Source organism: Poecilia reticulata, linkage group LG13 (assembly GCF_000633615.1).
Source record: "Poecilia reticulata strain Guanapo linkage group LG13, Guppy_female_1.0+MT, whole genome shotgun sequence".
In the NCBI taxonomy this organism is placed as follows: domain Eukaryota; kingdom Metazoa; phylum Chordata; class Actinopteri; order Cyprinodontiformes; family Poeciliidae; genus Poecilia; species Poecilia reticulata.
Window position 1 is genome coordinate 6,286,021 of NC_024343.1, and position 11,791 is coordinate 6,297,811.

At 37.3% G+C, this 11,791-nt stretch overlaps 2 protein-coding genes across 4 annotated transcripts in view; one reads left to right on the forward strand and one right to left on the reverse strand.

Annotated features, from left to right (window-relative positions):
* Positions 1–11,791, reverse strand: part of nf1a (neurofibromin 1a) — a 120,065-nt gene that overhangs the window by 55,047 nt on the left and 53,227 nt on the right. For 2 of the 3 annotated variants that reach the window (XM_008425150.2, XM_008425149.2), the window contains exons 30-32: positions 10,011–10,073; positions 1,140–1,298; positions 70–167 (exon numbers count right to left, since the gene is read on the reverse strand). In XM_008425150.2, the coding sequence (XP_008423372.1) occupies positions 70–167; positions 1,140–1,298; positions 10,011–10,073 (320 nt within the window). The remainder of the gene's footprint in view (positions 1–69; positions 168–1,139; positions 1,299–10,010; positions 10,074–11,791) is intronic. The other variant, XM_008425152.2, reaches the window with a different exon arrangement.
* Positions 1–11,791, forward strand: part of LOC103474300 (oligodendrocyte-myelin glycoprotein-like) — a 41,145-nt gene that overhangs the window by 26,951 nt on the left and 2,403 nt on the right. The gene's annotated exons all lie outside the window — the stretch shown is intronic.

An 11,791-nucleotide genomic window follows, 5' to 3' on the forward strand; every position in this document is an offset into this window, starting at 1 on the left:
TATATATAAAGATTTTCCAAAAATGTCTTCCTGGTTTGTTCTGTTTAAAAGAAAGGTATAACCTCTTACCTTCTTGCTGAATCAAAGTTGCTTTTAACAAAGTCATTAAAAGGCCTCATATGTTCTTCTTTTGTAAACAGGACATGGTTTGCAATACTCTGCAGAATCTAAAAGAAAAACACAAATACACATGGAAGGACTTCATCTTTAAAATGACTTACATCATTCTATCTACTTGCACTAATTACACATAAATGCATCACCACATGGGTTGCCTTTATCCAATTCCCATGTGCATTCAAAAGACTAGGTTCAAGATGTTCAATCATATGGCCAACTCCCTTAAATCTAGCCTTACATTGGGACAACTTTCAAATCCATTTTGCCTGGGCTTAACAGGCTGAACTTCAGCCTGCTGTCTGATTTGGGCACATACTTTTTACTTCGGATGAACTCCCATTCACTGTTTTGTTCATCATCCTGACATTAATAGAAAATCAACCAGAAATCAGTTTTTATTCAGATACAGTCAGGGTAAAATCAAAGTTGGTACTTTTATCAGATGTGAGACACACATCATAATTGTGCATAAGAATAAATCAGAAGCAGTAAATCTGGATGACAACCATGGCTGAAAGCTAAAATGATAAAATACTGAAAGGAGTTTGTGTCAATACAGCGCATCATATCACAAATCCACCACTCCTAGTTCTGACTGCAGCTCCAAACAGACTAGTTGCAGCCTGTGCACCACAAAAGGCCATTGCTATTGCCATTTTTCCTCTTATTATGATCTTGTGACAACACTGTCAGCTCTGAAAAAACTGACAGACTGACTGAAAAAACTTTAAAAATTAATAAATAGATGATGGCATCAGTTATTAGTGCTTTAAAGTGTGTGGTATTGTATGACGTGTTTGTTGTTATTCTGCATCTGTGGGTCATTTTGAGGTCAGAAACCGTTCACACAGAAGTCTGATTGCAGACTTCTGTGTGATCATGCAAAAATTGAGCATGGATTACACCATGTGAACAGAGCCTAAAAGCCACTTGTGAATGCAGTGGTCAGACTCTCACTGTATTTTTTCATTTATTTTTTGTCAGCCCCTCCAAGGAGACAACTTGCTTTCTTGGCTTACCTTGGACATAAGCTTGAGACCTCGTTCCACTCTGGGCAGCGGCTTTTTATCCAAGATGCCAGCCTCATAGGGGGACACAATAGCCGGGTTGATGAAACGTAGGAACATGGCACTACCCACTGCACCTATGCTGTTCTGTGGGAACCGCTGACTCACAACCTGAATGGATAGGGATGTGTGGAGTGGAAAGGTGGGAGGTTGGGAGGAAGACAACAAAGCAGAGAGAAAACAAAGAATGTAGAATAAAGAAGAAAAACAAAAGATTTGACATAAAGAAAGAAATGTTAAGGCAAATTTTCAACACACTTTTAAAAATGAATGATTCTGAAGAACAACAAAATGTAAATGTAAAATGTGACATTACAGAGCAAAGTGAGGTTTGACCTGGCTAGTAAAAGTTTAGAAAGAGAAATGGTTGGAAGACAGTCGCAGTTCATCCGGGGCTGTTGTTTCTGTGACAGTCTGGATATGCTTTTCACAGAGGAGCAGTTTATGCTGCTTTGAATGTACAACCACTCGACCTTGGATTGTCTGCATTATTTGGTCAGTTGTGAAAGTAGATCCAAACTCTGATGCAGACCAAACAACTGGACTTTGGTTCACCTGAAAATGTGGGTTTTGGTTCGCTTGGAAGTATAGTACACTCAGCAGTGGTTTGCTTCCAGTGGTAAAGCAAAACAAAGGGAGGAAGTGAAGCATTTTATATATGATCCTCACTTGCAGTCTGCAGGTACTGTACTGTCTGTACTGCTGCGTTTGGTTCATACAGGACAACATGTCATTGACTCACTACAGATTATATAATGTTTACTAGCCTGCGAGGATCTCAGAGCCACATAGTCATAAATTAATTGTTCCCAGTGATGATATGTAATCTCAGTTGCTTTATTAACATTATACATACTTATGCAACTTATCAACTTTTCCTATGAGGTAACAAAAACTAGACATCATGCAGAGATCCAAAGAAATTCCGGAACAAATAAGAAAAAAGTAATTACGATCTACAGTCTGAAAAGGATTACTACACTATTTCTAAAGATTTGGGACTCCAGAGAGATGTTATCCACACATGGTGAAAACATGGTAGCTTGGAGGTCGGCCGACCAAATTACCCAACCTCTCTAATAAGCATAATTTATCAAAGAGGTCACAAAAAACTTCTCAACAACATCCAAACAACTGCAGGCCTCACTTGGCTCAGTTAAAGTCAGAGATCATGCTTCTGTCATAAGAAAGAGACTGGGCAAAAACGGAATGCATGGTTCCCTAATAAAAACCACTGCTGGCCAAAAAGAAGATTAAGGATCATTTCAAATTTTCCAAAACATATTTTGATGATCCCCAAAACCTCTAGAAAAACATTCTGTGGAGTGATGAGACAAAAAGGGAAACTCTTTGGAAGGTCTGTGTCCATTACATCTGCCATAAAAGCAACTCTGCATTGCATAAAACAAAAAACATAGCAACTTTAAAATATGGTGGTGGTGAAGGTCTAGGGCTGTCCTGCTGCTTCAGGACCAGGAAGATGTCCTGTAATAAATGAAACTATGAATCCTGCTGTCTTCCACAAATTCTGAGGAATATTCCTACAGCATAAAAATAGTTCAATTCAAGACTTTCCTTTTTTTTAATGCCACTTGAGATAAAATTTTAGACTCCCTTCACAATAAATCCATCATGTTTATTTGTATAGCAAATAAACACAAATATAAAAAGTTAGCAACAAAGCATTTTGTCGAGTGCCATTATTAAAGTCACAAATACACATCAAATATGCTGGAAAGCGTTTCAGTGATTATGAGACTAATATCTAAACTGGTTTGATGATCTGAAACTCTGCAGCATGACAAACATGCAAAAAATAGGAAATCAGGAAGATGGCAAACACTTTTCCACACCACTTTACATAGACATATAAAATAAAATTATATCTGAAAGATATTTGCTTTCAGAGGGACAATGCAACTGGACAAGGCTCCATATTAATAGGGTTACAGGGAACTATTAAGTCTTAGCGGGGATACAGAACTATTTTGTACCATATACCAGTAAAGTAGCAGTAGTCACAACGAAAAAAGTGTCTGGCTCCCTCAGTTGAACAGGCACGCATGGTCTTTGTGGGGACTTTCTATTGACTTCCATTCATTTCTACAGCCTAAACCTTACCCTTACACAGATCTTACCATGTCCATTGCATACTTAACCCTAACCAAAACTCAATTCACACCTTAGTCCTAAATCTAACCCCTGACCCAAAAACTGCGTTTCCCCTTGTGGGGACTTCAATCCCCACAAGGAGCAGTGAGTCCCCGCAATGTAGTGTCAGGAAAATGGTCCCCACAAGGTATTAAAAACAAACGCACGCACACACCGCACGCAAAATTTGTGACAATTATCAAAACAGTTTTTGGACTATGGGAGGAAGCAGGAGCGCCCAGAACCCACCCATGCATGCACAGGGAGAACATGCGAGCTCCATGCAGAAAACCCCTCGACTAGGATTGGAATCCATGACATTCTTGTTGCAACAGTTCAAACAAACGAACGCCAAAGCAGCCTTGAAAAGAAATATGGTCTGTAAATGTGAACTTTTTTGAAATTTAGAACTGATGCAAAAAAATAAAAAATCACTTATATTATTTTTTTTCTATGTAGTTAAATCAGTTTCTTCAAGCAGTACCATGTATGTGTGTTAGCAGTTTTTTTCTTTATTTTCATGAAGCATTCAACACAGAAGACATGTTTGTCATTACTTACAATCCACGTTTTAACATTTATGCACACAGATGCTTTATGATTTTTTTTCTCAAGAAATAAGTGATACTTACAGAAGTGATACACTGACAGCAAATACGTGGTTAAAGTAACATTTGGAGGTTTTTTTTTCAATCTGTTGCATTTGCAGAGTAAAGTGTTACTCAATTGTTCTGTGTAATTTCTTCAAAACAACAGACTGACACAATGAGTAAATTACTGCAGATGACACCCGAAATTCATCTATTCCCATCTCGATCCTACTACCATCCATGAACACGGACATTGCAATAATCATGTGTGAAGGGGACGTGTCCCCCTAAAATTTGAAGTATATTTCTATGACCACTTGATGACCAGCATCAAGTGGTCATACTTGTAAAAGCAAGACGATACTGCAAACCAAAACCACTTTTCTGCTGGATTTTCCCCTGAGCTGCACTGCGGTGCAAATCAAAGGCTAAACCACACTTCACACCAGTAGGTGGCAGTAATACACCAATAAGTTATTTGCTGATCTTACAAATAAAAAGGAGAAGTTAGATGGCGGGAGGGAGTGAAAATGTGCGTAGATTTAAGCGCTCTAGACTTTTTCAATATTCAGCTTTTTGACTAATGGTGTCAAGAAACATCCTTATTATAATCTATTTTTCCACTATTTCTAAAATGATAATAACAACAATTCATTTTCTGCCTAATTAATACTCAACAAGCTGAACATATAATCCACATCGTGTCATCATTGAGTTGAATATTTTTAACTTTTTCTTCTGTGGTGACAAAGCTTTGAAAGGCAGCATTTCACCAATCGCAACAATCAGAAGTTGGCAAGATTGTCTGAACATCACCTGATCCCATACACACTCCCCTCAGTGGAAGAATAATCCTGCAGCAGCAGTTTAGCATCGTCAGACGCACTCTTAAGTCTCTTGTCCATAACTCTTCAACATGCCACAGTTGGCTCTCTAGATCAGAGACGAAACTCAGAAGGAAGTTTTTCTTATATTGAATGATTTAGTGACCTCTGCAATGTTCTCTTTACATGAAGTTGAAACTGTCTGCATGTATGAACTAAATGGTCAAGTGTGTGTAATCTATCAAAATGCCAAATGGTTGTTAGATTTTTCTGTCACCGTTTAAAAACCCCATCAAAGATGTAAAATGTTCGGAAACTTGTTTTGGAGACATTTCAAGGAAAATGCAGAGGATACAAAACAAGCAACCTGTGCTCTGTGCTCAGCTAATCTGTCAAGAGAAGGGGGTGGAAGTGGGGTATCCAACATAATATTTTAATTAAGCTTTTACTGCTTTCGTTTTTAGACCACCAATAAAGTAAGCAGTGCAAATTCTTCTCGTTTTAACTTTTGGTGGAGCTGCATTTATGCATTTATTGTTACAATCTAACAAACATCTGCACCTTAGTTTCTTTCCTTCCTCAATAGGCTAAGCTGTCTACTCCATTTAGACTAGCGGTTCTCAAAGTGGGCGGTACCATCCCCCAGGGGGCGTTCAGAGGGACATTTTTACAAAAGGGGGACGCTGGGATGCCTTTGGGGGACGTTTGGTTGAAGGTAAACTTTACACCTTAAATGCACAATAATGTCAGTTTAGACTTTGAGCAACTTGGTATTCAGTGTTTGTTAGCTTCTGTTAGCTTCTTGGCGCAGCTCCGTTCTCCTGCTACAGGTAGTTAAAATCACGATACCCTCACTGTGTATCCTTCTGAAAAATGTACCCATTTAAATAAAGAAATAAACACCGGTGCTGTAAGTGGTCCAGTATGAAACGGGGGTGATAGCACAGCACTTTAAAATTTCAATAATCAGAATGCAGTAATTGTTTTCGTAGTTTTAAAAGGTTTATGTCAGTCTACCTTTTCCCCATCGATACGCTTCCCGACCGCCGTGCACCTTAAGGGCTTAAAAAAAACGAGGCGCACATTACGCAAAACTCTGAAACAGGAGAAGCGGGACATAAAACGGAGCGACGAACTAGATGAGAATTATGACATAAAAACAGAGAATCCGATGCTGAACAACACATGATGTGAAACACATCATGACGATCAGGCGGCGCAGCAGGTGATGAGTGAAGATTATTCGTCTTATAATGGATAAATGATAAAATAAATCTAGCAACAGGAAAGAAACTAAAGTGGACATAGCAATAAACCAAGAGAGGATAATACTAATCAAATGAAACTAAATGGAAATGGATGAAGAACAAAATGGAAGAATAAACTAAGAAACTAAAGTAAATACGGAGGAATAAACTGGTATGGCAAGACCTTTCGAGCAATAATTAATACAGAGACTGTATGGCAAGAATAAACAGACATTATTTCCAGATAAAAGGTAAAATAATATTGTTGAAATGTCATGGGTTTGTTGAGACCACATCTAGTAATGAGAATAAATATATCTTACAGACCATAACAGTAAAGAACTGATCACTTATTTATGTTTTTAATTAGATTTGATATATTTATTTCTTCAATATTATTTTTCATGTCAGTGTTAATGTCATGAGGCTGATGACTCCATGACACTTTCAATTTGACTCATTAGGATTTGATTAAGAACCAGATTTGTAATTTCTGTCCAGTAAAACTATTAATCTATAAATCAATAGACAGGTCTATATAAAGATATAATCCATGTTTCTGTCTCATATTTCTATGGCATTAAAAGGATCTGGAACTTTTGTTTTTCCACTGAAAGCTCTGGTTTGCACAATAAATGCCATGTGGGTGAAGTTTTATGGATGATACTCTGATGTCCCATTCTCCTGAAGGCAGCACAGAGCTGCACCACCAGAAACTGACAAACACTGAAGAGAAGAAGAGCTATGATTAATGTAGTTATAGTTCCATCCATGTTTTAATGTTGCAGAGATCAGTCGTTTGCAAATAGCTCAAAGTTTAAACTGGCATGTTGAACATCTTTTATCTGGTCATTTTGTGGAATATTTAACAACTAGAAAATGGCACAAAATAATATTTTTTCCACTCTGATTGGCTGCTGTTACCAAGTTTAACTTGAATGTTCATTGCATTTTTCGTAGACGCCTGTGAAAATAACTTCTATTCCTATGACTTTTTTGTTCTCTGGGAAATTATTTTTGATGATAAATACAGAAACTAGTATAAAAATCAAAACATCTACAATAGTGATAGTAATATTAATAATAAAATAGTCAGTGCAAAGTAGCCTGCAAATTCTTTGGTGGGGGCGGTGAGGGACCTGGATAAAGGCTGGGGGGGGCGCTGGGCCAAAAAAGGTTGAGAAACACTGGTGTAGGAGAAGGATGGAGGTACCAGTGTTCCAACTTCAACATTCAGCAGAACTTTTCCAACGTGGCAGGAACAAGCCACAAATGCTGATGAGGCTTTACACATCAGTGGAAGGCAAATAATGGTACTGATAGATTCCAAACAACTTGGATGTTTTACAGCAGCAGAAACTGGGAGACTAGTCGGGATAGAAGGAGAGATGAATGCAGCAATGTACAGAGACATCCTGTATGAAAACCTGCGCCTCAGCAGAACGACGACACAAAGCACCTGGCCAAAATCTCACAGGTCCAGTTTCAGAACCACTCATTAAAAAACAAAGAACAAATTAATTCCATTTGTAAAAATGGACTGATACCTAAATGTGAATGTCCCAGAGTTGCCAAATTTCAGACTTGAATCTGGCTGAAGATTGAATCTCTGAAGAGACGCCCCATCTAACCTGATGGGAGTCCAACTAGAGCGGGTGGGACTAATAGCATAAAAATGGCATAACAATGCAAGTACACCCTCTCAAAGATCAATAAGCTAATTTCAAAATAATATAACACTGCAACTGGAAGACATTTTATATAACCAAAATACATAAACAAACTATAAATAAATGAAATGTATTATAAAGTCTCTATAAGAAAATTTGCCCTTTAGAATATATTCATCTTAGGTTTGACACACAGGAGGTACGCTGCTTCCTCTCCATTCATTTCATATGGAACTTGCACATTGAAGTGAAAGTCGCTTGCCCTCCAAAATAACATGGAGGGTTAGATTAGGTAAAAATAAAAGGTTTGTTCAGTAACTGGCAGAATATACCACATTTCATCTTTAAATAAAAGTTGACAGCTAATTCCAAATCAAACTCAAAACTGAAAAATATCAAACTAGTTTAACTCTGACAAACAGGCCAAGTTGTATTAAAACTGAAGAGAATCATCTCATAACACTAAACTGTGGATCTTCCTACTTAAACAAAAGCTAAAACACACTGATATGTGATGAAATAATTACAGCTAGTAACATTTAATCCTGAAGACTTCAAATTCTGCTGGAACCACAACACCAAGCATCCCCCCCCAGGATTTACCTGACAATCAGGTGTTTGCCAAAATCTTACAAATATGAATGTTTATAGATCTGAGTCAGCAAACGGCGCTTCAGCTCCTTCTTGAACAAAAGCACAGAAAACATCACATCAACCAAACAATAACATCATAATAGCAGCAGAAACCCAAAGAGGGCAACAAGGAGCCTCATTGCTGTCAACAATAAAAAAAAAGAAAAATTAGCAATATTTATCTAGAGCAGCATTAGCATTATGCTAACCAGAGCAGTATAAGCATCAAAGAAATCACAGCAATTTCCATAACCGATAATCAGCAATGAATAAATGACAGCAGCTGATGAACAGAAAAAGTAAACAAACAAAAAAAAAGCATAGTGATATGTTAGCTAAAAACAAAACACTGAGGAACAGAAGCTGTAGCTTACCAGCTGTCTGGAAATCCTCTGAGCTGTCATGCAATGTGGAGAATTTGGTCTAAGCTTTCCATCGACTGCCATCATCACCACTATCAACTTTACTACCATAATGACTCAAAACTTTCAGGCCGAGTTCCCCAAAGACATTACATTCAGCTATGGGGAGTGGCTAAATGTTTGTTTTTTCCCTAGCAACCACACAATTGGCCACTTAGCTGCATTTCTAAGGTAATATCAACAGTGACAACCAAAAAGACAACTGACAGGAACCTGTCGGAATACATGGGAGCTAGTTGATGGAAATAATTTATATTGCATTTAGGGACATACTATTAAGACAAACTGGCTAATACAATTTGTTTTTAGACCACTTTTAAAAACATTTTCCCACTTCCACTTCAGGGAGGGCAGCACCCCCTATCAACCAGCCACCACTGGTGAATACTTGAGTCAATGTGTTTTCTTGATTTTCTATTTTAAGTGAATTTTTAAAACTCTCAAAAAGTTCCACATTGTCATCATGGGTTATTTGTATTTGTATGTAATTAGAGGAAAGAGATTACTATAATATAGTGCTGCCTATATTATGGAAAAAGACCATAATATAAAATATGGGAAAAGGGAAGTTCTGAATTCTTTTTGGATGTGCATTGTTCCAATTCCACATTACAACAACAACAACAACAAAAACACAGACCAGACTCATGTTTTCTAACACTCTTAGTGGTTATTGTTCACAATAACCATGTTTCAGCTTGATAAAAAATAATAATAAAGCAACTAACAAAATCATTTCTTTCTTAAAAATGTGGTGGTATATAAATGAAAATCATCATTGTCTTTATACGACTAAATCTTTGCAGACTGGAGCGCTGAACCATGTTAAAGAATCACAAAAAACAGCAAGGAAAGTTTTATAAAATTTCTCAGCTGATAAGAAATGATGTCTTTAGAAAAAGTTCAGTACGTTACGGCAGGTTAAGGCATGCAGCTTTGTGAGTGACAGTAAGATGGATACATAGTTCAGTCATCGGATGAAGCAGCATGAAAGCAATGCAGACAAAATGCATTACAATGTCTCCTGGAGCAACAGAGACACCAGAGAGGTAACAGTGAATGCAATTTCCCAAGAACTGTTAATAGAAAGTGAATAGAATGTTAAATAAAGATTCTTAGGACAGCATTGCACATAAAGTTAAATATGGAAAAAAAAGAGAGAACAAATTACAAAAAGAAAAATTGAAAACAGTATTTTAAGAATGAAGAAAAAAACAGTAAAATGCTAAAATGCTTTATTTGCTTTAGGGGGGAAAGTGTGTAGAGGAAAGATTCACCAAACTTACTGCTTTTTTGTTTTCCTTTTTTTCTTTTAGTGTTGCCTTATTCAGTAGAGAGTGGCAAGTAGCCTACAGAACAGAGATGAGCACAATCATGGTCACAGCACCAGATACAAACAACAATCTCAACAATCTATAACAAAAGCTATGCTCCTTCATTAAAGGACCTAAAGCAGTGTTAAATATGCACAAAAATGCTTGCCAGTCAGTTGTAGAGCCTATTGAAAGCACTGGTATTTATATGACCGTCAATTTAGAGTAAAAAAAACTTTGACATATTTTAATGGAAGCAGTCACAAAAGTCCTGAAAGTTAGAAAGATATGCTAATGATAAAAAAAGAGACTTGTTTGTAGTGTAAAACGTATGTTTCCTCATGTTTTCCCTACCCCGACATGAGACTGTGATGGTTGAAAGAGCAGAAAAAGCTGGTGTCATGCAGTATGCCTATTCAAAAGTAACATTCTTCAAAGAAAATGGCCATTCTAGAATCAATATAACATTATAATTATAGTGTACATGTTTACATTAAACACTGTTTGTAATTACAACTAATCTACTGCTAGATTTAAGTAGAGGCATTATGACATGTGTTTGTCAGACAACCCCAGAGGGAAAAAAAAAAAAAGTAAGATATACTTTTTAGAGATGTGTCGATCAGGTTTTTTCCTGCTGATACCGATCACCCATGAGGGCCGATGACCGATACCAATCACATAATTATTATTATTTTTTATTATAAACACTATTGGTTACATTATGTGGAAAAAGGAACCATGAATTCACCTTAATTTAGACAAAAACTTGTTTTTAATAACTTTTTCCAAGAAGAACACTAAACAAAACAGGCATTGTGCAAATTGTACTGCTATCAGTAATAGTATCTTTAACAGACTGATAACATATGGAGGCTCTGAAGAGGCTAAATAATGCAAAGAGCCAAAATAAAACCTCTCAACATTGCCAAAAAATTTAAGTATACAACTTAACATTCAAAGGCAAATACAGGTTCCATTACAATAAACAATCCAGAGTTACTGATAGCATGGCGGCTAGCTCATTACTGCTAGTTCTCAGTGGCTGTTTCTGACTGAGTGGAGTAATTATGCAGAACAGGGAGGAGATCGATTATTTTTTTAGAGATTATCTGTCTCATGTTAGGACAGCGAAAGTTTTAATACGTATGTAAAATGTATTTTTTTAGGTTAGATGCTGCAGCTTTAAATAGAGGTTCGGTGTGAGAGTCACTACCAGGTGGAGCAGAACCAGCGTCTTACATCGCAGCTCGAAGACTTAAATAATTTTGCGGGTTATTTGTTTAGCTGTCTGACCGTCATGCTAATCCGGGTGAGTGTTTGTAGCTGTGCGCTGCTTTACCTGCTATCTGATCCTCYRTATGTCTTTTTTACYGCAGTGAGCCTCRATGTAGCCAAACTCCGTCAAGTATGGCATTGTTTTTATGTCGTATTAGCTTCGTTGTGTTGATGCATTTTGACGTGCTTCAATTTTTCCGCCGCAGGTGATCGGTATCGGCAACAAGAGCCAATGATCGGCGATCACCGATCATGCAATTTTTACGAAAATCGGCCGATTATGATCAGTGACCGATCGATCGGCACACCTCTAATACTTTTATATCATAAAAATGCACTAATGGGGGCAATAGATTAACATGCTTTAGAGACTGGGTTCCATATGGAGCAGCTGGTCCCCACAATGTTGTGTTAGAAAAATGGTCATTGCAATGTATCAACCATAAGGCCACACACACACACACACACACACACAC